At 40.1% G+C, this 27,480-nt stretch overlaps 1 protein-coding gene across 2 annotated transcripts in view; it reads left to right on the top strand.

Annotated features, from left to right (window-relative positions):
- GRM7 (glutamate metabotropic receptor 7) overlaps positions 1-27,480 on the top strand; it is a gene marked incomplete at both ends in the record, with an annotated part of 782,439 nt that overhangs the window by 221,897 nt on the left and 533,062 nt on the right. For both annotated transcript variants that reach the window (XM_079794370.1, XM_079794369.1), the window contains one exon: positions 25,462-25,678. In XM_079794370.1, the coding sequence (XP_079650496.1) occupies positions 25,462-25,678 (217 nt within the window). The remainder of the gene's footprint in view (positions 1-25,461; positions 25,679-27,480) is intronic.

The raw sequence follows: 27,480 nt of genomic DNA, 5'->3' as shown, positions 1-27,480 counted from the left end.
GGACTCAAGTTGGAGAACAAAGCTTTGGCTTAGGCACTTGGACTTATTGCAGGTAAAGATGAAACTGTAAGAAGGAATTAGGAGTAGATGGGACAGCAGTGGGCATGGCCATTGCTTTCATCACATGCCAGGCAACCTGATCAGCCCTAGGGATACAGAGAGAAGCAAATCCCCGTCCTGAAAGGGCTTTCAGACCAGTTGAGGAGGTGGAAGAACACCATACAAACAGCTTTGCAAGGAGAATTATAGAGTTCAATTTGATGCCCTGTTGAGCATTTCCATTCGGATCTCCACAGTCGCATGACTCAGATGTAGAAGGAACAAGTCCAAATCAAAATGCCTGATCATCCCCCGCCACCCCCACCCACCTCTTTTCTAACAGTATTTGAAAAGAGGAAATCATAGCACAGTTCTTGTTCTTGGTCTTGATAGAATTATAAACCAAGACTTTCACCTTCTGCTCTTTTCTTCAGAACCATATAATAACCCACTTGGATCCATGAAGCCATGGACCATTTAATAAAACATTTCCTTGTAGAACTTGCTCTTAAGTGGAAGGTGATATTTGATTCTTTTCCCCGGGGTGGCCTAAACTAAACCCTTAAACCTACAGTCTTCCCTGTTGTCAAGACTTGACATTGAGTCCAACTTCCAGCACCAATTGTCCTCATGCTTCAGTCATCTCAGAGCACAAAGAGGAAATTAGATGATAGATCAAGTAAGAAATCCTAGCTGAGAATCATCCCCAATCCCACCCTTACAGCAGTGTGAACGTGGGCAAGTCCTCAGTCCCTCCAGACCTCTGACGTCATTGTAAATGTGAGCATTGGTGAACTCTTTATATGCTTATGGTAAAGAGTAAATGAGATTTTCTTCTCAAAATGCCAGGCTCATAGAAGTCACCCCACAGTAAGTCCCTTTCTTTCCTCCCCTAAAGTTGCAACCCCAGTTTCTCACCATCCACAGATACTGTGGGACCATTTTGATTCATCTTCAGTCAGTTTCCAGGAGGTCCTACACCTCACAAAACCAATACGTTCAGGAGAGAAACCTCACCATGTGTTACAGAACAAAAAGAGAACATTTTCTTACGAATCATTATCTATAAAACACCTTAGTGCTGTTTGCCATGATACAACACCTCTTTGAGATGAGGAATACAATTTCATCTAATCTCTCCTTTGGCCCTCTCTCACTAAATACAAATCACAGAAAGCAGTTCGCTTTATGTAGCACCGAGAGGCATTACATGTAGTCAATTTGGGTGTTGGGCCAGTTCAATCCCTTCAATTCCTAGAAAAAGAATAAAATGAAAAGCAAAAAACCCCACCAAACATCTGATCTCCTCTTCCTAATGGGAGAAAAACCCCATTTTTGCATGTGGTTTCTGTGGTGGCCTACCTGAAGACAGGGAGCCAGAGCCTTTGGGAACTTCCTAGAGATAGATTTTGCCTCTTTAGATCCTTAAACACTGAGAATAAAAGAGTAAATGTTTCTTTTTCTATCCTGAGAGCATCAACATGCCTCCTCCCCAAGTCTGTGCACATCTGTCTACATTGCACACTACCTAGGAGGTTACAGGTAGATGTTGGAAGTGTAACATTTATCATCATATCATGGCTTGCCTTAAAACGATACTTAATCTCTATTTTCTTCTTTTTTAAATTACTAGGAGCATTCCAATTTCTTGGCTTTAAAACCTAGCAACAATTTTCCTGCAGCATTCTCATTTAAAAAATCAGTTAAAAGTCCCAGTTCTTCTTTGATATTTATCCCCTTTTATCTCTTATTAGAAACTCTGTGTGTGTTTAACCAATCAGTTCAACAGATTATTCTTGCACTTCAATCCTGTATATATTTTTCATAATACCCTCTTCTACATTTTCTTAAAAATTCCCAGTATCATTTTTCTATATGATACATTCACATTTTTAGGAATGGATTTTTGTCTATAATTTCTTTTTACCTCCCAGAACCTTTCAAAATAGATCCCTTGGTAAACATTGCTTAATGATTTTATTGAACATGTTCATGTTCTACTTGAAGCTGTCCACCTGCTAGGTATCAATAAGTTCATCTTGCCTGCGGATAGCAGTCTTTGGTGCCTTCCTGGGGTCTCACATACATGATTGGACCGGTGTTATGTGTACTTTAGAAACCTCACACATGCTTGGCCAAAAACAGGAAAAACAATCAACTCTCAAATATATCTACAGTTTTCATCATTATATATTTGGGCTACAAAGTGAAATTTAGGGTGGATCAGTTGAAATGTGTTCTAACATCTCTAATCAGGGACTGGATATTTCTTTGTAGTCACTCATGTTATTTCAAATCCGGAATATTAAAGGATTACCCTAATTGTTTCTGTAAGCTTTCCTTCTGTTCCAGTTAGAATCAGGAGTTAAGTGTTTATGCACTGACACAGTTTCACCATTTTATAGATGAATTCAGATTAGATTTGTTCCAAGTAGAATCAGGTCAATATCTTAGAAAATGATGTCAGCTCACATTTTAAAATTATGGGTGCTTCCGGTTTTCATAGCTCATTTCTTCCCATTGTAAAATGTGTTTACATGACACTCATCTTGCTTTGATTAATTATGTTTATTTTCTTATAAGGATTTTTAGACAGGACAATTTTTCAATAAGGTAGAAAATGATGATTTTGTTTTTCATAGTCCTACAAATAAATCCCAGGAGAATGAGTGATAAACACACACAAAAAGTCTTTGATAAAATTTAAAAATATTGAAGACCTTTGAGATTTTTGGCTCAGGAGGAAAATCAGGAGGAAAAAAAAAAGGTGTAACCAAATCACTATGGCTGCAAAAAGATGATATACATAGATACTGAAATATTTATGAACCAGAAAGTCTATAATAAAAAAAACAAACAACAACACCCCTGAGATAAGTGGGAAAAGTTTGAGATTTTTTGTATTGGAGACAAGAGTTCCATATATCTAAGATCTCAAGCTCCAATTTTCACACTTACATAGTATGTGTCGACCTCCATGTTTAGGGAGTGAAAAGCTGGAAGGAAGTTGGTACTCTCTATCATAGCTATAGTCAGTGCTAATTTTAATGTGATGTCTGACCTATCATATTTCGCTTGCTCTAGAAGTAATTGCTACACATAGGTACTAAACTCCTTCTATCAGGTTTTTATACTTTTTTGGAAGCATGGGAAGATCTGAGCAACAATTGACTCCATGAGCAAATTATACAAGATTATGCAGGGTTCTACTGCATATTTGTAAAGGTTTTGCAGAATAATTATATTTCACGTTAAATACAAAAACATTTTCAACAATGTGCGGACCAATGGCTATTTTTCATTTCTAAACGCAACCTAAATCTCAAATTCCTAAACTTCTTGGATCAAAACTATTTTTTGATCCATCACATTAAAACTCTCGAACATTCTGAGTGTCTGGAGCCAGTTTCTCATTTAGGCCACAATAAAGTTCCCTTTATAACTTTCTAGAACAGAGTTTTCGTTTGTTAGGACAGTTGGATTATAAAACTCTAGAAGAGAATCATAACTTGTCACCAGCTCTGTCACAGCTGTGTTCCTCCTCCACTGTGTTGCCATGAGCATCCTGCACTTACCACATCACAGCAATCATGCTTTGTTAATGTGACTTTTCCTCCTCTTTCCAAATCCCCATCTTTAGTACCTTGGCCATCACGTGCTCCACGCCCTAGCAGGATTTCTAACACATACACTTCAATGACTATGATGGAGTTGAATTATAGGCGGAAGAGTATTATCGTGAGGTTCTTCAGCTACTGCCAGTGACATTCATTTGGTCTTGGCCCAAAAACTCAATGTACCCTCTGGCAGATTTCATTAAAAGGAAGTGACTAAATGACCGTGAGTCCAAAGTGCACATATAGAAAGCAGAACCATTTGTCCTTTGCTGAAGTTTTAGACTCGGTGTGATTTTTTTCATCTATCCATCCATCCATTAAAAAAATAAAAATTATGTTCATGGTACTTTGCCTGTCACATAGCAGATTTGTTAATTAATGGCATTAACTACCATCTTGAACTCATTGTGCTCTACTCTTTCTTAAACCTATGCCCTCTTCTAGTGCATTTAAGAATTGTCTTAGTTTGTTCAGGTTGCAATAACAGAACACTATAGACTAGGTGGCTTATAAATAAGAAAATTTAATTTTAGCAGTTTTAGAGGCTGAGCAGTCCAAGATCAAGGTGCTGTAGATTTGATGCATGGTGAGGACTCACTTGCTCTTTGGTTCATAGAAGGCTGTCTCTGGGAGCTCTCTAGGGTCTCTTGAATAAGGGCACTGATCTCATTTGTGAGGGGTCTGCCTTTGTGACCTAATCACCTCCCAAAAGCCCAAACACTTCATACCATCCTATTGAGGGTTAGGACTTACAGAAAGTATTCACACGTATATTTAGCCCTAGAGAGTCTTACAACAAACACTTTAACATGATCCACTCTTCCATCTGCTTCTGATTCTTTCCTATCTCCCACCCAATCCCAATGAAAGGATAATTCATCTCAGAGAGGGACTGAACATTTGTGGACATAAGGGTACTTAGAGCTACTATACTACAAAGATCAATGAGAGAGCAGATGTGGAATTTATGGATACCAATACCAGTAAGTGGTGACCAAACCTCAGCTTCGTGAGAAGTATGTCATGTGCCGCTGAGGGTGTACAAGGCTGGGAAGGGCAGGTGTAGCTACCTATTTGCAGATGTCTTAGCAAGCATTTCTGCAGTATGGTTCTATAATTTCTGCATTTTGCCCAAATCATATAGTTTTTTTTATCTTGACTAACAGAGTAAAATGACATAAAGAACAAAACACATAAATTATAAAAACTAAGTAATAATTTAAAATGTACTGAGTACGGAATATAATAAAATTATAAGTTGTCTATAAACAGATAAAAAAAGAAAGAAACCCTTATTCTGAAAGATAAAATGGCTGTTACAACACATTAAGAATTAATAAAAATATTATTATCTGTTTTAATATGATTAACTCTTCAAATTATATAAACTAATTTTGTCAAACTACATATTTCACCAGGATGACTTTTATTGAAAATGGTGATAAAATCATTTAAAAATCCATGAGTGACTTACCAATAATTATCTAACTTTATTCTACTTTGATAATACTTGTGAGCAAGAGATATTTCAATGCTAACATTTTAAATAGTTGGAATTAGTAAAAGAGCTTTTCTGGCAATTCCACTTCTGGGAATTTATATGAAGAAAACTGAAACACTAATTTGAAAGAATATATGCACCCCTATGTTCACTGCAGCATTATTTACAACTAGGGGCCTGGTGCATGAAATTCGTGCACTGGGGTTGGGGGGGGGGTCCCTCAGCCCAACCTGCCCCCTCTCACATACTGGGTGCCCTCAGGGGATGTCTTACTGACCGCAGTCTGGCCTCCCTTTGTGGGAGGCAACCGGGCTGATCAGGGGAAGGCACCAGCCCCGTCACCCCGCTGCTGCAGCCACTGCCAGTTACCACAGCCACCAAGGTGTTTTCATCAACACGAACTCCAGTCCCTTCACCAAGAAAAAATGACAACTTTCTTTAGGCATTTTCAAGATGTGTCTTTCATAGGATATGCATTTCTTTTTTTTTTTAATCCTCACCTGAGGATATGTTCCCATTGATTTTTAGAGAGTGTGGAAGAGAGAGGGTGAGACAGAGAGAAACATCAATGTGAGAGGGACACTTTGATTGGTTGCCTCCTGTATGAGCCCTGACCATGGGCACCAGGCTGGGGGGCATGCAGGGACCCCTGGGCCACACGCAGCGGTGGCCACCGGGGTCTCCACACACCCCAGAGGCCAGCAGCCAGCCCCCCATCATGTGCGCCAGGCTGGGGGCGTGGACCCAAACTGCCTCTTGGTGCTGGAGCATTCCCAAGTGGCTGGGGGCTCTATGGTGACACGGGATGTTCCCGCCCCACCCCCAGCCCCTTGGCACCTGCACCTATAGGCTCAAAGTGGCCAGGGGGTGTTCTGGGACCCCTGCCTCTCAGGACCTAAGCGAGGGCCTACAGGCTCGGAGCGGCCTGGGTCCCAAGGATGTTTACGGGACCCAGACTGCTGCAAGTGGCTGGAGGCGGGGCGGGAACATCCCCATGTCGCTATGGCGACGCGGGAATGTTCCCGCCTTGCCAAGGCTCCCAGTGGCCAGGGGGTGTTCTGGGACCCCTGCCGCCCAGGACCTAAGCGCGGGCCTATAGTCTTGGAGCGACCTGGGTCCGGAGGATGTTTATGGGACCCAGGCCGCTCAGCGCCCGTATATGCAAATTAACCGCCATCTTGTTCGCTCTGATTGGCTGTGGGCATAGCAAAGGTGCAGTCAATTTGCATGTTTGTCTATTATTAGGTAAGATAGCCAAGATTTGGAAGCAAGTGTCCACCAGTAAGTAAGTGAATAAAAAATTTTACATTTACACAATGGAATACTACTACTCTGTTGTAAAAAGGAAGACAGTTTTACCTTTTGAAACAACATGGATGGACCTGGACAACACTATGCTAAGTGAAATGAGCCAATCAGAGAAAGACAAGTATCATGATTTCACTCATATGTGGAATTTAATGAACAAACCCAACTACCAAGCAAAATTGAGACAGACTCATAGAGAGCAGGCAGACAGCTCTGGTGTGGGGTGGGTGTGGGGTGCGGGTGGGGTTAAACAAAACAAAACAAAAAAGAAATAAAAAGAGAGAACTAATGGACAACAATGTGGTGATTATGCAGGGAGGGGATGGTCAAGGTGGAAGAGGTGATTTTTTGGTGATGGAAAAAATAAAATAATTATTTTTAAAGGAAAAAAGAGAACATTTTCTGCATCTAGCACATGTTACTTAACAAACATCTGTTGAGGTAGATACCTACCATTAGGTACAAATGACTCTTCAAAAATAATAGCTGTTAAGTCTAAGATAATTCAAATGGTGAAAGCAACTGATAAGCTCTTAGCAAAAACGTGGGGAGGCATCCAACTTTGAATATCAGTGGTAGGAATGACTTGGTAGCTATAAAAAAGCATCCCTGGGAATTTTTTAAGAAGTTCCATTTCCCCTCTTGAGACACATATGGAAATTAGGCACCTTTAATCAATGTGAAATTAGTAAATCAAAATCACTATAACCAGAAACAGCTTATCTTTGAGTATGTCAGTGGTGAGCACCCAATCCACGCAAGTGATTTGCAAATTTTGTGTTCTTTTCATCTCAGTCTTCTTCCTTTTCTATTAAAATTTACGTGTACTCATCATCACAGTAGTGTTTGCCAAGAATCTTTAAAAACATTCTGTTTGGTTTTTTTTTGCTGTGTAGATGAGGATTACAGATGATTTAGAGCAGTTGGCATATTTAAGTGGTGGTGTGCCTGTCGCTTACACTGCCTGAATGGCAGCCACATGCTCTTCTTAAGAAAGTGGTTGCCTGGTGGTTCTGGAATACACTGCATTAGGGGTTCTCTTTCTGACTCATTCACTGCCCACTCCAATGCGGGCGTCTCAGTAATTCAGTCATCAGCATTGGGAATCAGAGCTTCCTGGATCTGCCTGTTTCTTTTAGAGTAATATAAGTGTCTTTAGATTAAGGCTTCCTTTTGCCTCATTGATAAAAATCTTGCCCACTTAAATCTTGTCTTCAGGTCCTTCAGTTTAGTCATCAATTCCTGCAGATCAACTTGCTACCCAAGCCCACTGCCCCTGAGTTGGGGGGTCTTCATTTCACTCAGTCCTGTGTGCAGTATTTTCCTGGTCCATTCAAATTGGATTACATCCTGGGCCCAATTCTACTTCCTGCTGCCTTGACCTTATCATGACCAATTGTTCTAATATAGCAATTTTGTTTCTATTTCTCTCTTTTCTACATACCCCTAATCTGCTACTGCTTATTCCCTGGTGTATTACATAATCACTTGTGATGGAACTGCCATGTGTATGGTTGTTTTTATGGTGGGTTAAGGGTGTAGTTGAAGCAAAATATATTATTAAATCATAAGATATAAGCTCTGACCAGTAACAGTACTCCCTGACTCTGACAACATCGTGATTAAAGAATCATCCCAATGTCAGGAAAATTAAAATGTGAAGTTTAGACTGTTTAGATTTTTTAAAAATGTGGTAATGTTTTTACCTCTAAAGAGGATAGCTGTAGAAAATCTAGAATTATATGGGGGGAAAAAATCAAGGTTTGGGGAGGTTGGAACAGGTATAGAAACTGGTTAATTCAGAATAATTTGGACTAAAATGAACTAATAATTGATAAAATATTATTACTTTTCCAGGGTGGGTACAAGCAAAATTTAGCTATTTTTCAATTTCTCAGGTCACACCAAATACATTCTTCCTAAATAACAGGGAGGTGGTTCAGTCTTTATTAAGAGACTCACTTTTTTTTAATTAAAAAAATATTTCTATCGCTTTCAGAGAGGAAGGGAGAGGGAGAGAGAGATAGAAACACCAATGATGAGAGTCATTGATCAGTTGCCTCCTGTATGCCCCCTACTGGGGATTGAGCCCGCAAACCAGGCTTGTACCCTGACTGGGAATCAAACTGTGTCCTCCTGCTTCTTAGGTGGACACTCAACTTCTGAGCAACACTGGCTGAGCAAGAGATTCACTTTTATTCAGGGCTCTGTCCCATCAAAATGAACAACTTTTATGAAGAAAAAGAAGATAGAAGGAAACCATGATGTTTTAAGATAATGAAATATATCCCTGTTACAGTCCCACAGACTAACCTAATGATACCCTTTGTAGCTAAAACATACCATCTTAGCCTAAGATGAATATTCTTTTTACCTCTAATATTTCCTTTCTTTCTGGTTTCATCCCATCCCTTGCATATGGGTTTCACTCTCTAAGGTTTTCATGGAGCATGTGTAAGATAAAGATTGCTTGTTGTGGGAAAAATCAATGTGAGACTTAAAAAAATATAGTTGGATAACAGATTTTTAGAGCTTGCCTACAAATGTCTAAAGATAAGAAGGTTATAACCTCCCCTTAATCCATTATGGGCTATAAGACCTCATACCCAGGCTGGGCTGTATAAGTATTCTCACCGCCAGCTGCACATTGGCTTACTTTCTGCCCTTTGAGCTGCGTCCAACATGCTGACATAACAGCCTTTAGTTGGCCTAATAAGGGGTGTTTTGCAAAATGGCTGTTTCCTTTGCCTCCAAACCACATTAGAGACCCGTTGGCAGTGAAATATTTACAGCGAGAGGGCTCTTTTTCGTTGCTCACATCTTCTGTTGCTGTTGTTGCTGTCATCTTTGTGATTGCTTCCTTCCCGGGGCAGTGAACCAGATAACCACAGTATGCCCCAAGTCTGGATTGTGAGGGTGAGAGGCTTGCCTGGCTCGTGTTGACAGAAATAGGATTCATCCATGAAAATTGACAACTGCATTGTCACCTTCCCCTCAGGTGGTTTCCTAATTATAATTTGTTCTGTGCAGTGTCAGGAAATAGAAGAATAGAAAAACAGAATCTCTTTTACTGGCAAAGCCAACAGGATCAGGACAGACCCGGGAGCCAAGGAAAGTCACCCTGGAAATAGCTCCAAGGTGCTGGCCGGCTGTGAAGATGTTCTAGTTGGGAAGGTTGCTCAGGTGGTTCACATTGCCTCTAACCTTAAGTGAACTTGACTGCTGATGGGTTCAATGATTTCTATCCCAAAATAGGATGGTGCTCTGGTCGTCTGTTAAAGCTGAAATTACCTTTCTGAAAGTGCCGTCTATTACAGAACTCTGCACTCTGACTCCCACTTTTAAGTAGTCAATGGAGGTCAAGCGTGCAGCCCTCATGCATGCAACCGTGACCTGAAAACCACCCCTGATGCTTTAATTGCCGGGCTCTGGACAGCACAGCTTGTTTTAAACGCCCGTGGGAAACCACCAGACACAGATGAAATTCTGATGGTTTGTCAGCTTTGATAGGGGTCTGGTTTGGTGGTTGAAAGAATGAGGAGCCTTGGAAATGCCTGGTTATCAAGCTCATCAGTGGTTTATTTCATTTTTATCCTTTCTCTGTTTCCAGGAGTGTGTGGGGTTTGGAGGTGAACTGAGTTCATTACTGTCTACATCATGGGGAAGTTAAACAGATCCTCAATTCACAAACAGTTAAACCTCCCAAGATACAAAGTGTTGTCTTTTTAAAAAACTATTTGGGGTTCCCATCTGCTCTCTCCCCCACTTTTCTATCACTTTATCTCTCTCTCACCTCTGTGAATTCCCTCCATTTTTTTTTTCGTGGCCTGGAACTTGTAGTGTTTTAAAAAATGCATTTTGACACGATCTCTTTAAGATATTAGGACCAAGATGCACACAGGCCTTTTTTAACAGGTTGAGTAAACCTGTTATCTAAATGTCCTACCTCAGAGAAGTCATACAAAAGTAGGCAATGGTCAGAAGCCAAAAACTACTCAAAAATTGGCATGATGCTTGTCTTAAAAGAGTTCATCATGTCACTAAGAAGGGATGTCTCTTGTGAAATTATCCACCACTCTGACATTGGTGGGCAGGTGGGAGGAGATACTTGGAGAGCTATTCTTTGCAATGCTAGACAGCAGCCACCTTTACTGTATATCTGCAAGCTCACAGATCTCCTAAATGCCTGAAGAGAGGTCACCTCTCTGTGTCTCTACCATCATCCACAGACATGTCTGAGCACCGAAGGGGTCAGAGAGAGGATCAGACCAGTCAGTGTGGAGAGGTCACCACCACTTCAAAGAAAATGGAGCAGAGCATCTACCTCTAAGGACAGTGCTGTAGCTTCTCCTACAAATTAGAGTTCATGTTTCAGCATCCATTTTCCTCATCACCAACGACTTAAATGCAAGGGGTTGCCTCCTACCAGTGTCAATCTTCAGAAAAGCTTCCAGTTAGACTTTTCCTTAGGCTGTATAAAGGTTTTTAGATTTATTTTTCTTAATACTAACTAGGAACATGTACCCTTTAAATTATGCACAATATATGTCATATTTTTCATTAGCTTTACATACAGTATATAAATAGTAAACAGTATACAAATAATATAGTATAAATGTACCTAGTGGATGATAGTAAAATCCTATATAGTAAAAGCCTAATATGCAAATCGGCCCCACTCACCATGATGTGCGCTGACCACCAGGGGGCAGCGTGGAACATGGCGGGCGTTGGAGACATGGTGCTGGCAGTGAGAGGCATGGAGGCACTGCCAGCCCCATGAGCCCCAATGAGAGCAGGACCACGGCAGGATGGTGGAGCAGGTGAGTGGGTGGTGCCAGGTCGAGGCAGGTGCGAGCGGGGGCCCGATCGCCCTGCCGATCACCCTGCAGACGGTGACCAGTGGAGGTGGGGCAGGGGTGTGTGGCAGGGCTGCCACCTGGCTCCCAGACACTGAGGAAGCTGGGCAGGGGGCCTGGCCCTGATCGCCTCGCAGGTGGAATGGTAGAACAGGTGAGGGGGCAGCGCCAGGCCAAGGTGGGGTGCCAGGTGGGGCTGCGAGGCTGGGGCGCGAGCTGAGGCCTGATCTCTGCAGGCCACCCCAAGGGTGGGTTACCTGTGCTGGAATCTGTGCACCGGGCCTCTAGTAGTAAATAATGTAGTAAATATACTACTCATGCACATCAATAAAATATTTTATTTCAAAACACAGAAGAAACCACTTTGGAATTTTCCGACATTTTTGTTCCCTTCAACATTGTTTGCCTAACCCAAATGATCAATTTTGAATTTGGAACGTATTAGGTGAATTCTGTGCTAGAAGTGGAGAAGTCAGACTCCTTAATATGCTTATTGATTTTACTGTAGCAATACATTAAGATCAGAATGAGAAGTGGACCCTTTTCTCTGAGGTACAATAGTGCTAGCCTGAGTCAATAGTATTCTTTAAAGTAGGAAGCACACACAATATAATCTCAGAGAGAGAATGGTGAAAAATGGCTCAGGGAAGACGAGAAGAGTTCAGAATTAAATATTTGTATGGGGTCCTTCACTTTAAAAAATTCTGGCAGCTGTAAAATAAAATGATAGCACTGGGTAGAAGTTGGAGGAAACTCTTTACTTGGCATAGTGGTTCTTCCATGTTCAAGAAAAATTACTTAAAGTATTGATCTCCTTGATTCCAACAAGACTGCGACTTATTTTTCAGAATGTATTCATTCACTGTAAGAAACAAAATGCATCTCCATCGCTTTGTTTGACATTTTAACTGGGAAATTGTATTTTCATTCTATTTTACTTTCTGTGCATGAATATAAACAGGACTAACGTCTGACTGCTGGAAGCCAGACACCTAACCCCCACAGCACATTGCTTCAAGGTGCATGGGCTGATCATCATGGCATTTGAATGCCCCGGGTTCTTTCTTTGGGATGATAGTTTACAGATACAGGAGTTTTCCTGCCCTTGGTAGCAGTGAAATCAAGAATTGTAACTTCTTTTTAAAAATATATATATATATATATATATATATATTTATTGATTTCAGAGAGGAAGAGAGAGAGAGAAATAGAAATACCAATGATGAGAGAGAATCATTGATCGGCTGCCTCCTACATGCCCCACACTTGGGATTGTGCCAAGCATGTGCCCTGACAGGGAATTGAACCATACCTCCTGGTTCATAGGTCGACGCTCAACCACTGAGCCACACTAGCTGGACAAGAATTGTAACTTTTTAATTGCTCAAGCTGGAGTAGGTTAAGGGAGCTATCCTTCCAATCCATGGAGGAACATTGTGGCTGAAAAGAACCCAGGAACTTGAGTAAACTATAAAAAAGTTGCCTGTAAACTAAAATTGGGAGACATTTAACAAAATGAATATGAAACTTACCCACATTAAAAACATTTAAAAGAGTCTTGTATGGGAGGAATTCTTGGGTGAACTTTTATGGATGTTCATAGCAGAAGAAATGGGGAGTTATGAAGCCCATACTATTGGAAGCACAACAATTTAGTGCCTGGAATATTTTCATGTAAATAGGAGTACTGTTTGGGAATGATTATAGGGTAATCCTAATGAAAGTGTACTCCCAACTTCATTTATTATTTATGGTCGACATATGCTTCATATTCTATTAGGGGATTATTGACCACTGACTATGTCTTCTTTGCCCTGATAGCAATGGTTTTAAAGATTGATTAAATCATATCTAAAATTTCGACTGTATCTACTTACCCATTCCCTGGCCTAGAGATGTACATGGCCAATCTCATCTATCCTTCAAGATTATAGCAGGTGATGGCCACTCTGTTTCTATTTCTTTCTCTTCTTAGTAGCAGACCTAAGTTTTATTGGGGGAGAGGGGAGGGCAACAATGTACATGGCTAAAAGAATACATTTTTCAAAACTATTTTCTGGCCTGGCTGGTTTTGCTCAGTGGTTGAGCATCAACCCCTGAACCAAGAGGTCACAGGTTCAGTTCCCCATCAGGGCACATGCCCAGGTTGGGGGCTCGATCCCCAATAGGAGGCATGTAGAAGGCATCCAATTGATATTTCTTTCTCATTGGGTGTTTCTATCTCCCCTTCTCCCATCTTCTCTCTCTAAAATCAATAAAACATATAAAAATATTTTTGCAGCTAGATGTGACCATGAGACTGTTTGGGATAATGAGATATAGGTGGCCGTGTTGTGTGCAAAGCAGAGAAGGTGCCTTGGAAGGATTTCAACCAACTGGAAAATGTGCCCCTGCCTCTTTTCCACGTCTCCCAACGTGCTACCTGGAATGAGTCCATAATTGTTGGCATTCTGGCAGCATCTGGGACCCTAAGTGACATTGAGGATGGAATTGACATGCTAGGATGGTAGAGCAGAGAAATGCCAAGAGCCTGGGTCCCGGGTGACCATGGTACTGCTGTGCCAACTCTGGACTGTATAACTAGCTACCTATTTTATGTGACAGAGTGATAAACCCATTTTTGAGCAACTATTTTTTTTTTAGTTTTCTATTTTTGCAACCTAGCCACTTTATAATTGCTATTGCTTAAAAATAAAAATGAGGCTAATTTTGAAATATAATACACAGAGGAACTGAACACTTAGAACAACATGGATTTCGGGAAACTTCGCTGTAGGACCTCGTCAAAAGACATGATTCTGGTTGTTTCTCAGTAATATTATGGCAACGCACCTTTGGGTAAATTAACTTCCCTTTCTGAGCATTGTTTTCTCTGTAAAAGTAGAGATCTGACTCCATCAGCACTAACATCCATCCTTGACCATTCGAGATACCTTGTCCTTGCAACCTGGCATCTGAAGGATAAGATCATAAAAAGGGACAAATGCCCAAGTCCAGCCAAGACTCGCCTCGAATAGAAATCCATGCGTTATGAAGGGATTAGCAGCTGCGTAGCCACGTCTTTCCTGAATCAATCTCGTTAGAACACAGCTTGCGGTGCGGCCATTGATGACATTCTCTCTCCCCCTCAATCTTCACAGGAAGTAGTCAACCAAAAATGCAATTACAAGTAAAAAACGACTCAGTTGTGGTAATTGGAAGATGATATGGTGTCAGAGAATGTGATAGCGGAATTTGCAGGATGTTGGGAAGGAATATTAAAAATGGGAAATTGCAGAACAAATCGTTATTTTCAACCGTGTGCGGTGAAGATAACCCCCCAGGCTACTTCAGCCTGAAAAACACCTGGGCGATTTTACAGGAGGTATTTTTTCACACACGTATTTTACCCAGGAACAGTCTCTAGATTCTAGGTCCCAAAAGCTCTAGCTGCAATAGACATGGGTAAAAAAGGTTTCTTTCTAAAAAATTGGCAGAAGCCAATTTGCACTCTACTGGCTCATAGTCTCCAGTTCTGTTTCATGTAAATTTAAATATTTCACAATTATATCAAGATCTGTTAATCCTGGATGAACTTCACTAACGTTTAAACCTCTGGCTAAGACTTGACCCTTCCCCAAAGCTCTGCCATTTGTTTTCTCTTTCCTGTTCTACTCTCATCCAGGAACTAGGAGGGAAGACTGAGAGAGAAAACCAGATAAATGCTCAGCATAGCATCTCCCCGCAGTGTCTGTGCTCTGCAGGCAGGGGGGCCCTTAGTAACAAAGAGAGCAATCCCTTACATCCCGGAACAGCAGGGACTAGGTGCTTCAGGTACAAGAGGAATCCGTGGAAAGCTTTTGTGGCAGAGACCTTGTTGCGGAATCAATGGCACTTTATCTAATTGAATCGCTGTGGAGTGGTGCTGGTAGCAGAGTGAAGCAGCCTCTTCATTTGTTATTACTCAGGAGGTATTTGGGACTTAGTGACTCTTAGGGATTCTGTTTGTGGATCACCTAACGATTCTTCCAAGAGTGCAGTGCTGGGTGTTAGAAAGATTGTGTGTGACTCATTATCCTGTATGAGTAGTTATTATACTATCAGAAGAAACAAAATTAATTTAGAGAGGTATTATTTTATCATCTTCCCCTATCCTTTTCTCTAGGTGTAAATCACGTGGAATTATGGGTTCTATCCTCAAGCCATATAAGTCTCTCTACTTTCTTCAACAAAACCCCACGTCTTAGTTACTCTGTGCATTTGCTTCCACCTCTCTCCACCCCAAGAAAGGCTTTCCTTTGGTTCTTTACTAAGGGATATCTGCCTCCTATCTTCTAAGTAGCTTAAACAACCTTTGGTCATATCTTCTCCAAACTTCCAGTTTTATGTTATTTTTCTCCTCAGTGACCTTTCAGTAGCTTGTTTAGTACAGTTTCCCCCACCCAGTGGTTTCTGGGGAATGATAATTATACAAGACTACAATAAAGATTTGGAAGGGGGAGGGTTATAACCAAATATACTTTGTAAAAGCCACATAGGTTTCCCCCCCCCCCCCCCAATTTGGTTAGTGACAACACAGGGTGCACTCATGGAGTTATTTATGCATTCTTTAAATAGTTCTTAGATGCCTACAAGCAGGTTAAACTCATATTACTTCACAATGGCGACTACATAGTTGCCGCGGCACAGACCTAGTTACCTGTCTGCCAAATGATCATTTGCTTACCTGCCTTGGTCCCTCCCAGAGAACCTAGGTGTTTTTTTTTTTTTTCTTTCTGGCATCTGGGCATCTATCCTCAGAGGTTGGATCATAAGCTAATCATGGCAGTCCTGTTTATTTTTGCCAGTGTTTGGAGAAGGGAAGATCATGTGACACAATTCCAGCCAATGAGATGTCAGAGAAATATGATGAGAAGTAGAACATTTTAGAAAAACCAAGTTCCTTCTAGATTAAAAGCCAACTAGATGAGAAGAGAAAGCCTTTGTTTATAGAGCCCCCTACCCCGCCTTTCCTTGTTAGTGATGCCAGGTGAGGCATGATGAGAGCTCTGGGAACCACCTCTGAGTCAGAGACAAGAGCTCAGAGAACTCCAGAGAAACAAACACAATGCCTTGGCATTGTCAAGTCTCCAAACCAACCTGGAAACCAGCTATATCCAGATTTATTTAGTGATTTTGTTATCTAAATCACTATTAATTGAGTAATATGTTACCTACAGCTAAAAGTATCCTTGCTCATGATTTTCAAATGTCAATAAAACTCTAACATTTGTATAGTCTTACAATGATGGGATACATGAAAGAAAATTTAGACACAATTTCTTCCCTCAAGGAGTCTGGTGATAGAAGAATGAGATGAAAGCCGAGTAACAAACAGCAAAGAATGATGCATAGCAGGGAGAGAGGACCTTTTGCTTGGAATCAGGGCAAATACCCCAAAGACGTTTTCATATAATCAATCTGGATATTTAAGAAATACTCCTGGAATTTAAATAAGCAAAGGTATGAAGTAGGTATTTCAGACCTATACAAAGCAAGAGACGGCCATGGAGAAGCAAATAAGTTTGTCCTACAGAATTAAGGGTGGTCTGATAAATTACAGATATATTTTGGAATAGATTCAATGTTTTGCGTGTGTATTTTACTTGGTACCTTATCTACAGTACCATCTAAGTCATTCTCTTTTTAAACTGATTTGTTTTCTTCATAGTATCTGTGAATGTGTGTGTGTGTGTATGTATTAGATTATCCTATCATCTGAAGGTGGTTTCTCATTAATTATTGCATTTATTGTATTAAATTGTATAGATTAAAAATGGGTGATACACTACTCGAGTAATATTGTATTATCTGAATTAAATGGTAGAACATTATTTATCATGCAGAAATGTTATGAATCATCTCTTTCGTTTTAACAAATAGTCACAAACTGCTTGTGTACTCAAAATGTGAGCCATACAAAAGCTAAAGTAAACAGCATTGCTTTCCCGCCTCTTGCTAAGGGTGAAGGCTAAGTAAAGACTTTTTTGTCAAGTAAGCCTCTTTCACGGACTCAAAGGGCCAGTGCAGATTCTACCTCACCTTCGGAACATCTCTGTCTGCAGCCTCATCCAGGGAGAAGGAATGTGCTGCAGCCCCACCAGCCCGGAAAGTGGCTTCTGAATCCTTAGGCGGAGATCACATCACGCTCAGTAGAAACCCTGTCCTTTTGCACTCGGATGTCGAGTGTGACTCGACACGGTTAGCATCGGTAGCAGCTCGAGAAAAAAGCAAGCGAGTGCAAAGGGTTAAGTGCACTGTATTGTGCTCTCGCTCTTGGAAAAGTGGAATTCACAGAGGGCATAGCACATAGGGTACCAGGATATTCAGTGAACTACAACTCCCCGTTTTCAACCATCCTGAATAATCAAGATTTGGGGACCACAGCATCCTTAAAAAGGTGGCAGCAGTTCTCAGAGAGAAAACAAGTTTGGGTTTAATGTCAGTTTCTCCTGGGAAAAGTCTTTCTTCACCTGAAGAAGCTCCTGCCTGTGTCCTTGTAAAGGGGTGAGCATCTTGGCAGCTTTGTCGCTGTGCCCTCTGCTGAGAGCCCAGCTGAGGGAAGGTGCCTGGGAAACACATGGAGCTTTGATAACTGGGAAAGATGGGCAAGTGGACAGGAAAACATGGAAAGTATGGAGAAAATATGGAAGCCATGGACTGTATAGAGAGGTACAAGACATTGAAAACATCTCCTTTCATTGACACTTTGTGACGTGACCACGGTGTTTTGAATGCAATTGTACTTTGACAGACACCTCTAGCCCAGTGATTCTCAACCTGGTGGTTTTACATCCCCACCCCACCCCCGCCATTGTGTGCAGTCAAGTTGACTGTGACAGCTGCAGGACTTGCTGCTGGCATCTGGTGCCAGAAGTCAGGGATGCTGCTAAGCATCCTGCCACAACACAGGACTAGCTGACTTCACATGTCAGTGGTCCTAAGGCCGAGAAACTCGGCGTTACAGGGATTTGGCATTTTTATTGCTAGTGGGATATCTCAGAAGTCATGCGTTAATGTTTGGTAAAGGAAACCTCCAGGCATACACTCTGGCCCTGGGGGCCTGAGAGAGATTTAGGATCATATTTAACAAATATGAGAAATATTTTAAAAAGCCACTTACTTTGATTACTTTTTGTTTCTTAAGATGTGGTGGTTTTTAGGGATACTGGCCAGAGATAATTCACAGACACGTAGGATTATCAAGGACCCTGAAAGGTCATCCAAATAATTTTCCTGCTTTTCATCTTTCTGCTCCTCTAGAAAAGGATATGCTAATGATTTCTGTGGCCTCGTTTTGGGAGGGCAAGGCCTCTATTGTACTTTTGTCGCCGCATGCTTTAGAGATATGGATGAAGGTATTTCTCCAATCTACAGAGGCCTCTGAGCTTTTACTACACACACAAATGCAAAGGCAAAGGAAAAAGAGTCGCAATATTTGATGGTAATCTCTGTCATGAGTAATTTAAAGTTGAGTGAAACTCTAGATTTTATCCTAATTGAAAATCATTACTCAGTACTTTGAAATAAACAAATACTACTGAAAATTAGAGTTGAAGTCCAGCCATCCTAATATGAGCAGAGATGTTAATCTAGGAAACAGGTAAGTAACAGTCGGAGAGAATGATGCTCCAAAGAATGATCCTGAAAGGGTTATTCAACCATTTCCCCGTTTTAGGGATCCATATCAATAAAGCTTAATAAGAACTAAAAGTGAAATTACTGCTAACTGTGAACTTAATAATGCCCCACGGGAGTTCATTAATATCTCCACAGGTACACCGGAGCATTATCTTAATTGCACATGATAACTTCCAAAAAATGCCTTTTACAAGTTTTGTGGGAACTGCCCTCCGGAACAAGTGTCAGTACTTTTTGTGTTGCCTTTCCTAGCCGTGCAAATTCCCCCGAACATGGACCCAGAACTCCCCTCTGCCTTTCCAGAAATTAGAAGTTCCCAGGTGACTGACCTTGTCATAGGTACTGCCCTTGTGCTGTCAAGAGGAAGAAGCTCAAAATGTATGAAACCGATGTCACATCTTTCATTTTTTTCCTAAATAATTGACTTTTTTCTTTTTATAAATACTTACAAATTTATTTTTATTAGAATCAAGTTAGTGTGGAGTAGTGGAGACAATTAGGATTTTTAAAATATTTATGAATATTACTGTAATCTAGTCCACATCTGGACTCGGGTCTTCAGTTGTTTGATACAAAGATGATGACTTGAGGGGCGTGTTTCCAAGCTCCTGAGATCCCTTGGCCTAGTGTTTGACTATAGTCATTATAAGATGAAATTAAATTTAGAAGCGTTTGATCTTGTCCACACTTGGGAAGTGAAAATTCCATCACATACTGATAATATTTGATTTTGTATATATTAGAAATTAAAGAATTATTTCCTTTAGATTCTCTTTCCTTTTTTTTCTTTCTATTTTGATTTGATAATGGCAATGTTAACATAAAGTCATTTACCTGGAACTGAGGATACTAATTCCATCTTGCATCTGATAGCCAGGCCTGGTTCCAGAAGGGAGAACAGCTATGGAGACAGCAGGGCAGAATCACCCTGCTTAACATGAGAAATCCAAGGATGTCTTGAAGCCTTAGACTGAACTCCGGGGGCTGTGGTATACGTTGCCCGGAGTGCCAGGTCTCAGGCCTCAGTGAGAAGCCTAAATTACTCCCCAGGTCCCTTTACTTTTGAAGCCTCATCCAATGTCAACTTGCCCTACATTTCAGTGATGAGGAAGGAAATCCCAGGGAAAAGTATGCCACGGTAGAGAAGGGGCGAGAAAAAGTGTTTGCTACCCTGCCTAAAGCTGCCTGCCTCAGGCCTGCCCAGGGCAGGGGTTACTTCCAAGTGCTGTGGAAGCCACACTATGTATCTAAGGGATTCTGTTTTCTCAGGGTTATTCCATTCATTCATTTACGGGCTCATTTGTTCATTCAACACATACTGATCAGGCTCCTGTTCTGCTTTGGGTACAGTGCTATCCAGTGGTGATAAAATGATGAATAAGGTAATTGCTCTCCATCAGGGGAAGTAGTCTCCCAGAAAGGAAAGAATAATAAACATATAATTTTACAGATAATTGTTTAATGACAGTTGTGACACTTGTTACCAAAGAAAACTGCAGTGTTCCAGAAGAACTGGTCAACTGACCTTGGTATAAACTCATGCTTTCCAGGGCTAACTTGGGCGAGGTCAGGAGAGGGCCTTGAGCTCCTGCTGGTGACTAGTGTGTGCCACTAATTAGATACAGTTTTACTTGTGATTATTTTTTTAGTCCATCAGAAGTATTCAGTCCCCACAACCACTTGTATTGGTGAGACTTGAAAGTTTCTACAAGATGTAGAGGATCTAAGTTATTTGAGTGTCTATTTGAATTATTCTTGAAATCAGGTTTCCTCTAGTCTTCTTTCTCTTAGATTTACAGGAATTCTTAGGGCCTTAAACATACATAAATATCTTAAAGGTTAATTAGAAACAGTGTGAATTGGGCTCCTCCCCTCCCCCTTATTCTAAGAGTAAAATATAGGATTGGCACATGTTGCATCCGATGACTTGAAGAATGATGGTTTTGCTGTTTTTGTTCCATATGTTTCTCAATGTTTAAAAAGAGGATCATTGACTGCTCCATAACTTTTAAATGATGACCAAGATGTGAGAACGACTATGTTTCAAACACTTGATGCTTGCCATCAGCATCACCTGATTCATGTCTTAGGAGAAATAATTGGAAAAACTGAGATTTTTGTTTGCAAAAGATAATCTTTGAAGGATGGTACTTTTTCAACTATTTGAAGATACGCATCTTAATTTGACTATGCATTTTAAGATAAGAAATTAGAATAAATGTTAGTTGATTTTAAATGCTTATTGTAGAGAAATAGAAAAAAAAACAAACTATTTCCATTACTATCATTCTTATTTTCCTGTAAATTCTAGCTAATGTAGTTAGAAAAGAGAACTAAATTGAGTCTTATAATGTGGCTTGCTTACCTATACAGTAAATCCCAAGAAAATAAACTGAAAGCTATTAGAACTAATATGAATTTTAACAAGGGTGTAAGTCATAAACTAAATATACAATATTAATAGATTCCTATATACCAGCACCACATAGAAATAAAATGAAAATTTGATATCATTTGTAATGTAATAAAAATAATAATTATCTAGAAATAAAGTCACCCACATGGAGACAATGATAACATTTTACTAAGAGAAAATAATGAATAATGGAATGGGTGAAAATAAATATTTTCCCATAGGGGGAAATAAAACATTATAAATGTATCAATTCTTCCCAAATTAATTTATAAACATATATAATGCAATTCTCATCATAATCTTAATGGAACATTATTATGCTAAATTGAAACATTTGTACTAAAGTTCAGCTGAAAAGTTAAACATGTATGATTACCCAGAATCCTTTTTGAAAGAATAGTTATGAAGAGTGAAGGTGTTCTAATTAATATAACCCTAAAAATTCTAAGTCTATAAAAATGAAAATAGTAAAACACTGGACCAATACTTGGACAGCAGACAAGTGAAATAGTAGAGAATACACCCCAAAGACTCAAGGATCGTTAAAGGTCTTCACATGTAACAAAAGGTGGCCTTTCCTTTCAGTAAATAATGAGCATTTAATATATGGTGCTGGGCAAGTAGTTAACCACGTGGAAGAAAAAATATAGATGTTTGATTTACCTTGTAGTACAACCTCAAGTAATTTTCATATAGGGAAATATTAAATGTCAACCTGATTTATTTCTGTCACTTTGGTGAGGGAGAGTCTTCACCAGTAATCTAAGAAAATAGTCATTTATGTCCACAAGGACTTGAATCAACTGTCAGAATATTTTTTTTAACTTTAAAGTAATGTAAACTTGAAATATGTTTAAACATTTAACAATGAAGGTTAGGTTTATCTTAGGCTTAGCTTAGTAGAATATTATGCAACCAGGAAGAGAGAGAAAGAGAAATGAAACTGGGGAAGGGAAGAAGAGATTAAGATTCATATTTTTTTAAAAAATGTATATTTTTATTGATTTCAGAGGTGAAGGGAAAGGGAGAGAGAGATAGAAACATCAAAGATGAGAGAAAATAATTGATCGGCTGCCTCCCATACACCCCATCCTGGGGATCAAGCCCACAACCCAGGCATGTGCCTGACTAGGAATGAAACCATGACCTCCTGGTTCATAAGTAGATGCTCAATCACTGAATCATGCTGGCAGGGCAAGACTCATGTTTTTATACTTAGTAATATTTATGTGCATACCCTCATGCACACAAAAATGATAAAGATGTATAGCAAATGTTAATAGGGATAAAGGCATTAAAGTTATTTTCTTGTTTTGTTTCTCTAATGTTTAAAAAATAATGAGTATTATTATTTTTCTAAATAAAAGTATAAACTGTAAACAAATATGATGGCTTATAGATGTTTTCAATTCTATTTGATACTCATCAATAGCACCATTTTTGTGTGATAGGCAAAAGTTAATGATGTAAGAGTAAAGAATAATAAAATAAGATGAAAATTTAGTCTTATAAAGATTAAAGCTGTTTTAATTTTTTAAATTGGAGAAAGGAAGATTCAAAGAGATATGGAACATTTATTTTTCTATAGTTGAAGTGTTATTATACTAAATTATCTTCATCAAAAGATCAATTCTGCATTTCGATAGGAGACTGGCAAGAAAAAGGAAGTATAGTCAGAGATCAAGGAGAGTGTGGAAGTTAATCATTAAGGATGACTAATAATAATTTGGTCAGTTGTAGATACTAGTTACAACACACACTTCAAAATAATTACTTCGTAGGCTTAAACATTAGTTTGAAACCAAGTAACTAAATATGCAGCATCATAGCTAAATAAGTACACAGCAACATATGTAAGGTTACACACATTCTTCCAGTCCTTCATGCCTAATTCTAGGAAGGATATTCTTATAGCCTCTATACACATTTTTTATTTTAGAAATGAAATCCATTCAGTCTTCCATTCCTTAGTCTAGCATCACTTAAGTCTCATTGGCTATAGGGTGTGTATATGACCCTAAAGGGACATATGAGCCTTAAGCCAGGAGATATTTCTTGCTGGTAGTGGAAGGGATGGACCACAGATAGGGCCCGTTTTCAAAGGGTGCATGGTACTGAGGAAAGAAAGCTGCTTCCCCAGGGTTTTCATTACTGAAATTTGGGGCACAGTTTTGAAAATGCATTTGCATTGGGGCACTTCACAATTCTGATATTTTGCAGCAGCTACATAAATGCAGATTTGAGCAGAGGGCTGGGTGTATCTTTATTATCACTCCTTCAAACGTAGAAAGGGATTTTGGCAGGAAAGACAGCTGTGCAATTGCATGAAGCTTTTCCATTTCCACAAGTTGAAATTGATGTAAATGTGTTGATATGCTTGGCTTCTTTCCTTTTTATTTCTTGTAAGAAAAGGTCTCTCTCCATCTCTCTCTCCCTTCCCCCTCCTTCCTTTTATTTTTCTGCCCAAAGCCTTTATTCAGTTGGTATTTTCTTTTTTCTAAAATTTATAACCTCAGAACTAAAATGAAACATAGGGAACTCAGTCTATGAATATCTATAATAATAAAAGCATAATATGCTAATTAGACCGGACAGCAGGACGACCTTCCGGACTTCATTCCGGAGATCTGTCTGGACGAAGCCGCAGCTGCGGGGGCTGAGGCAGAGGCAGTTAGGGGTGATCAGGAAGGCAGGCGAGCAGTTAGGGGCGATCAGGCAGGCAGGCAGAGGTGGTTAGGGGCAATGAGGCAGGCAGGCAAGTGGTTAGGGGCGATCAGGCAGGCAGGCAGAGTGGTTAGAGGTGATCAGGCAGACAGGCGAGCAGTTAGGAGCTAGTAGTCCCGGATTGTGACCACTCCGCCCCAGGCTTTAGGCTTGGGAAGAGGCCGAGCCTGTGATCGGAGGTGCCATGGGGGGAACCCCTTCCCAAGCTTAAAGCCTGGGGCAGAGGCTTTAGGCTTGGGAAGGGTCTGAGCCTGCGATCGGAGGTGCCACGGGGGGGGCTTTAGGCTTGGGTAGGGCCTCCCCCGCCCCGCCCCTCCAATGGCTGGCTGAGAATGACCTGAGTGCCAAGGAGGTTCCCCGGACCCAGGTATGTATGCAAATTAACTGCCATCTTTGTTGGGTTAATTTGCATACTCTGATTGGCCGTGAGCACAGCGGTGGTATGGTCAATTTACACGTTTCTCTATTATTAGGAAAGATTTTAGTAATAATTCAACTAAGTATCATAGTTAAGAGTTCAGAAATTTACATTGGGCAGTTTCAAATTTGAGGACTGCTCTCTGACCTACAACATTATGACCTGAGACAAGGTCATATTCTATTTTCAAGTCTCATTTCCTCTTTGGTAAAATGAGTTAATAATAGCAGAGTGTAGTATAATACATATAGTGTAGTAAAGAATATTGACTAATGGTTAGGTAAGGTAGTGCATATAAAACTTTAGAACATGTGTGGCACATAATAATGAGTTGAATAAAATATTATTTCTAAAGCAATAATGATAGAGATATGTAAACATATGTTCTTATAATGTTGAGGGGGATGTTTGTGATAAAATGTTACAGAGAACTTGAAAATCCACTTGTGGGGAATGGGTGAACTTATAGTAAGGAAACCCATGCTGTTCTCCGTTTTGATTATTGTCACCCCCATATATTACGTGCCCACCCTGTCACAAGCATCTAAGCAATGCACATTTATATTCTTGCCCCTCAAAACCATCTTATACTAATGATACAACTAAGTCATTGAGGTGAAATAGCTTCACAAAAGTAAACACTAGTGAAACAACACACATCAAGCTTTGAAATCACATGTTGTCAACAGCAAATCCCATTTTATTTCCTTCCACATCCCTATCTCTCTAATAGAGGAATTACGAAGGTAAAGACCCACCAGGTGACTTTCTCACTGGGTTTGGACTTTGAGTCAGGGTTGGCAACGCACGCATCCACTTAGGAACTCAAGTTCAGTTTTTTGGGAAAATTGTTGTCAGTATAAATGAGCTTCTCACATCCTCGTGGTTTGCTCTCATGCGGTGCTTTCTTGTCTTTTCAGATCCCCCAGATTAGTTATGCATCAACGGCACCTGAGTTAAGTGACGACCGGCGCTATGACTTCTTCTCCCGCGTGGTCCCACCTGATTCCTTCCAAGCCCAGGCCATGGTAGACATTGTGAAGGCCCTCGGCTGGAATTACGTGTCTACTCTCGCATCTGAAGGAAGTTACGGAGAGAAAGGTGTGGAATCCTTCACGCAGATTTCCAAAGAGGCAGGTAGGAAGAGATTGCAATGATTAAGATGACCCTCTTCCCATGTCTGTGGCTTACAGGGTTCTTTTCGGACTTTATTAAACAAACACTATAGATAATCATCATGTACCTACTCTCACATTCCCCACTGCCTGTGAAGCAGATCTGCAAAGTCTTTGTTGTGTTTGAAGGGAATATTTTTCAAAAGTGTGAAACTTAAGTCACTTAAAGTCTTAGTGGAAGTGATGCTGAGAAGAAAATATTTCCAAAATCAATATCTTACTTCTGTGTAATGGATAATAGTGTGGATTACTGCTTATAGCTGAGAACCAGAGAAAATGTGGCTAAATGTACTTCTCAATGCATATTTTCTTCCCCTGTTCCTCTCCAATAATGGGAGAATTGTTTAGAATTATGAGAAGCGAGTCACAGTGGCACTTTTCTTTGGAGATGAATAACAGGGATGGCTCTGGCTGACTTGGTCAAAACAAAATCAAATAAATTATTTAGATAAATAGCCTTTGAAGTATTAGATAATTTTGAGAAAGACAGCTCTATTAAGTAGCAGTTGGAGAAGATTTTTTGTGTTTATTTAGCTCAAATTGGGAGTAATGGGCTTAAGTATTTGGCCAGGGTTTTTCCATTGGGCAGATTTGAAAAATTAGACAAAATTGTCACACTTAGGAATCCTGATAATAAATATCTAAGCTTCCCCAATTGGTAATATTGGATACAATATATGTGTGTGTGTGTGTGTGTGTGTGTGTGTGTGTGTGTGTGTGTGCGCGCGTGCACGCGTGCGCACGCGACTGATATTCCTGTACAGGTCTTATGCTAAAGTCAGGTTTTCAGTTTAATTTGTAAAAATTTTATCTACTCCCAGTTGTTACTGATCAGAATAGTTAACTAACAGTAAAGACAGACAAGCAAGGCAATAGAAACAGAGGTCCTTTTAATGAGGAAAATACGTCACAAATTCTGAAGTCCTGGCTGTGATGTTGGACTGTCAGACTGAAGATATACTTACCCTTACAATGATTTAGGGTATGGCTACTGAAAGAAGGGAGTCAGGACTTGCTTGTAAATCCCACGATTTTAACTCAGTGCCTCATCATTAGCTCGAATTGCAAACATTCACTGGGGAGCTGGGCCATTCTCAGGTTCTTCCTTCTCACTGAAATACTCTCACTCTTAACATCTTTGACTGGGTGGCTCCGAATTATGAATAAGCCTCATCCTGAAAGTCATTTCTAAGTTCAAATAAACAAACACATGCCAATTCATTGGTTCCACTGGCATGGCCTTGTGTTTCCAGTGTCTTCCCCCAGCACTTGTCCCATGTTGGTCTAACTTGCTGTTACTGTTTTCTTGTCCGCTAGCCTCTAGAAGAGACCTTGTCTGTCTCATTTACTATGGTAGTCCCAACTGCTATGTTTATAAGGGAAATACTTTTATTCAGTTAGAAACTTTCTGATTAGAAAAGATATCTTAACTCTGGTTTAGTGTTATGCTGAGATTTGTACCACTCTAATAATTGCCTTAATGAAGCCCTAAAAAGATGCCTAATCATTTTTGATAACCAATTCTTTTATTTTTTTCTTGGTTCCTTGAGTCCTGCTTTGGCCAAAATAAGGCTAGAGGTTGACTTAGAAATGTGAACATAAACATGAACATAAAAGCCAACAGATAAGACATGATGAAGAGAAAATAATCATCTAGAGCTCAGAAGTAAAGTTCCGATACCTTCTTGCTCTGTTGATGCAAATGGCTCTCCCATATAATGCTGAACTTCGTACTGGACAAAGCAAAGAGCACTACACATTTTT

The sequence above is a fragment of the Cnephaeus nilssonii genome (assembly GCF_951640355.1).
Source record: "Cnephaeus nilssonii genome assembly, chromosome: 17".
NCBI lineage: Eukaryota > Metazoa > Chordata > Mammalia > Chiroptera > Vespertilionidae > Cnephaeus > Cnephaeus nilssonii.
The sequence above is the reverse complement of the archived record's forward strand: the minus strand, read 5'-3'. Positions and strand labels throughout refer to the sequence as shown.